This window comes from Cynocephalus volans, chromosome X (assembly GCF_027409185.1).
Source record: "Cynocephalus volans isolate mCynVol1 chromosome X, mCynVol1.pri, whole genome shotgun sequence".
Lineage (NCBI taxonomy): Eukaryota > Metazoa > Chordata > Mammalia > Dermoptera > Cynocephalidae > Cynocephalus > Cynocephalus volans.
Genome location: NC_084478.1, coordinates 114,211,269 through 114,212,814, shown reverse-complemented (window position 1 = coordinate 114,212,814; position 1,546 = coordinate 114,211,269). Strand labels below are relative to the sequence as shown.

At 51.5% G+C, this 1,546-nt stretch overlaps 1 protein-coding gene across 1 annotated transcript; it reads left to right on the top strand.

Annotated features, from left to right (window-relative positions):
- The first annotated feature begins 253 nt into the window (after positions 1-253).
- On the top strand, positions 254-685 carry LOC134368242 (histone H2B-like). Its single transcript, XM_063084787.1, has one exon. The coding sequence runs from the start codon at positions 254-256 to the stop codon at positions 683-685; it is 432 nt and encodes a 143-aa protein (XP_062940857.1).
- The last annotated feature ends 861 nt before the right edge of the window (positions 686-1,546 follow it).

Sequence of the window (1,546 nt, the reverse complement as noted above, 5' to 3'; positions counted from 1 at the left end):
GTATGGGACCAGACAGGCAGCTTGCAGGGCTCCAGACGCTCACTGTGATTGGTGGAGGGACCGCCAGCAGGAGGACCGTGCAGTCCCAGCGCACTCCGCTAGGCTCACTCACGCGCTCCCTGTGTGCCCTGACACCCAGTCAGAAGTCGAGGTCACGCATGACGTGAGGCAAGGCAGCGACTATAAAAAGGGCTCCCCGCCTGGCAGCAGCGCCATCGTCGGTGCCTCCTAGCTCTTGGGGGTTGCCTGAGGGATGGCGGAGCCTGCCTCTGCCCCGTCTCCGGAGGAAGGTGTCAGCACCCAGGCGCCTGAGAAGGGCGCTCCGACGGCCCTGAAACAGAAGAAGCCCAGGCGCCATCGCCGCCGCAGCCGCCGTCACACCCGCTGCCGCCGCGGCCGCCGCGGCGAGGACAGTTTCGCCACCTATTTCCCCAGGGTTCTGAAGCTGGTCCACGACGGCCTCAGCCTGTCCCAGCAGGCCGTGAACGTCATGGACTCGTGCATTAGCGACCTCTTCGAGCGCCTCGCCGAAGAGGCCGGCCGCCTGGCCCGTTACAACCAGCGCTGCACCCTCACCTCACAGGACATCCAGGCCGCCGTGCACCTGCTGCTGACCGGGGAGCTCCGCAAGCATGCCGTGACCGAGGGCACCAGGGCTGTGCTCAGGTTCACCATGAGCACATGAGCCGCCTCCTGCCCCCGGGCACGGCCCCCCAAAGGCTCTTTTCAGAGCCGCCTCAGATGACCCGAAAGACCTGTAACCACTTAATTTATCGTGCTATTTGTGGCTTCCTCAAAATCCGAGTAAATTTTCTGTTCTTCTGTTGCTTTTTGTTCTGTGTGGCCTAAAATAATTTTCTAGAGTTTTCCGTGAGTACTGATCTCCTACATATCCTCTAAGGAAAAGTGATTTTAAGAAATCAACACGATTAGGAAATGATGACTGCGCTATGGGTGTTTGTGGTTTCCGTTTGGAAATTCAGAAATCAAGTAGAAACATCAGCAAAGCACCAAAATGACGTTGGGAATTGTAGACAGGGAACAAAATGGGACTGACACAGATGAAATGTCTGTGGGACAAGGGACGACTGGGTTTGAGGACTAGAAGGGAACAGAACGCATGACTACTTTCTTCAGTAGTTGATGGACGAAAATGTGGCACCTCCTGGTGCGGTTTGCAGAGAAAACCAACTGAAGGGAAGAGTCAGCGCTTACGTAATTGACAAACTGTTGATATTCATTACATATAGAAATTATAATTTTGCTATGTTGGATTAAATAAAATATATTATTAAAACTTTAAAATAAATAACACATCCTAAGCATCTATATGCGGAATAGAGTATTAACAGGACGATAACACTCCAGTCAACCTTTTTTTCCGCATTAACTTTATTACTTAGCCCATTAGAAACACACGTGAGGAAACAAAACACAGCATAGAAAAAATTAAATCCAAGAGTTCCACAACAGTACTTATTCCTAGGCTTTCTAGAAACTGAAGTCACTACTTTACTAGTAACTAGCAACTAGTTCCTAGCAGCTA

What these genes read in the sequence shown, in the direction of transcription:
- LOC134368242 (XM_063084787.1), top strand. Translation starts at nt 254, where the DNA reads ATGGCGGAGCCTGCCTCTGCCCCGTCTCCGGAGGAAGGTGTCAGCACC.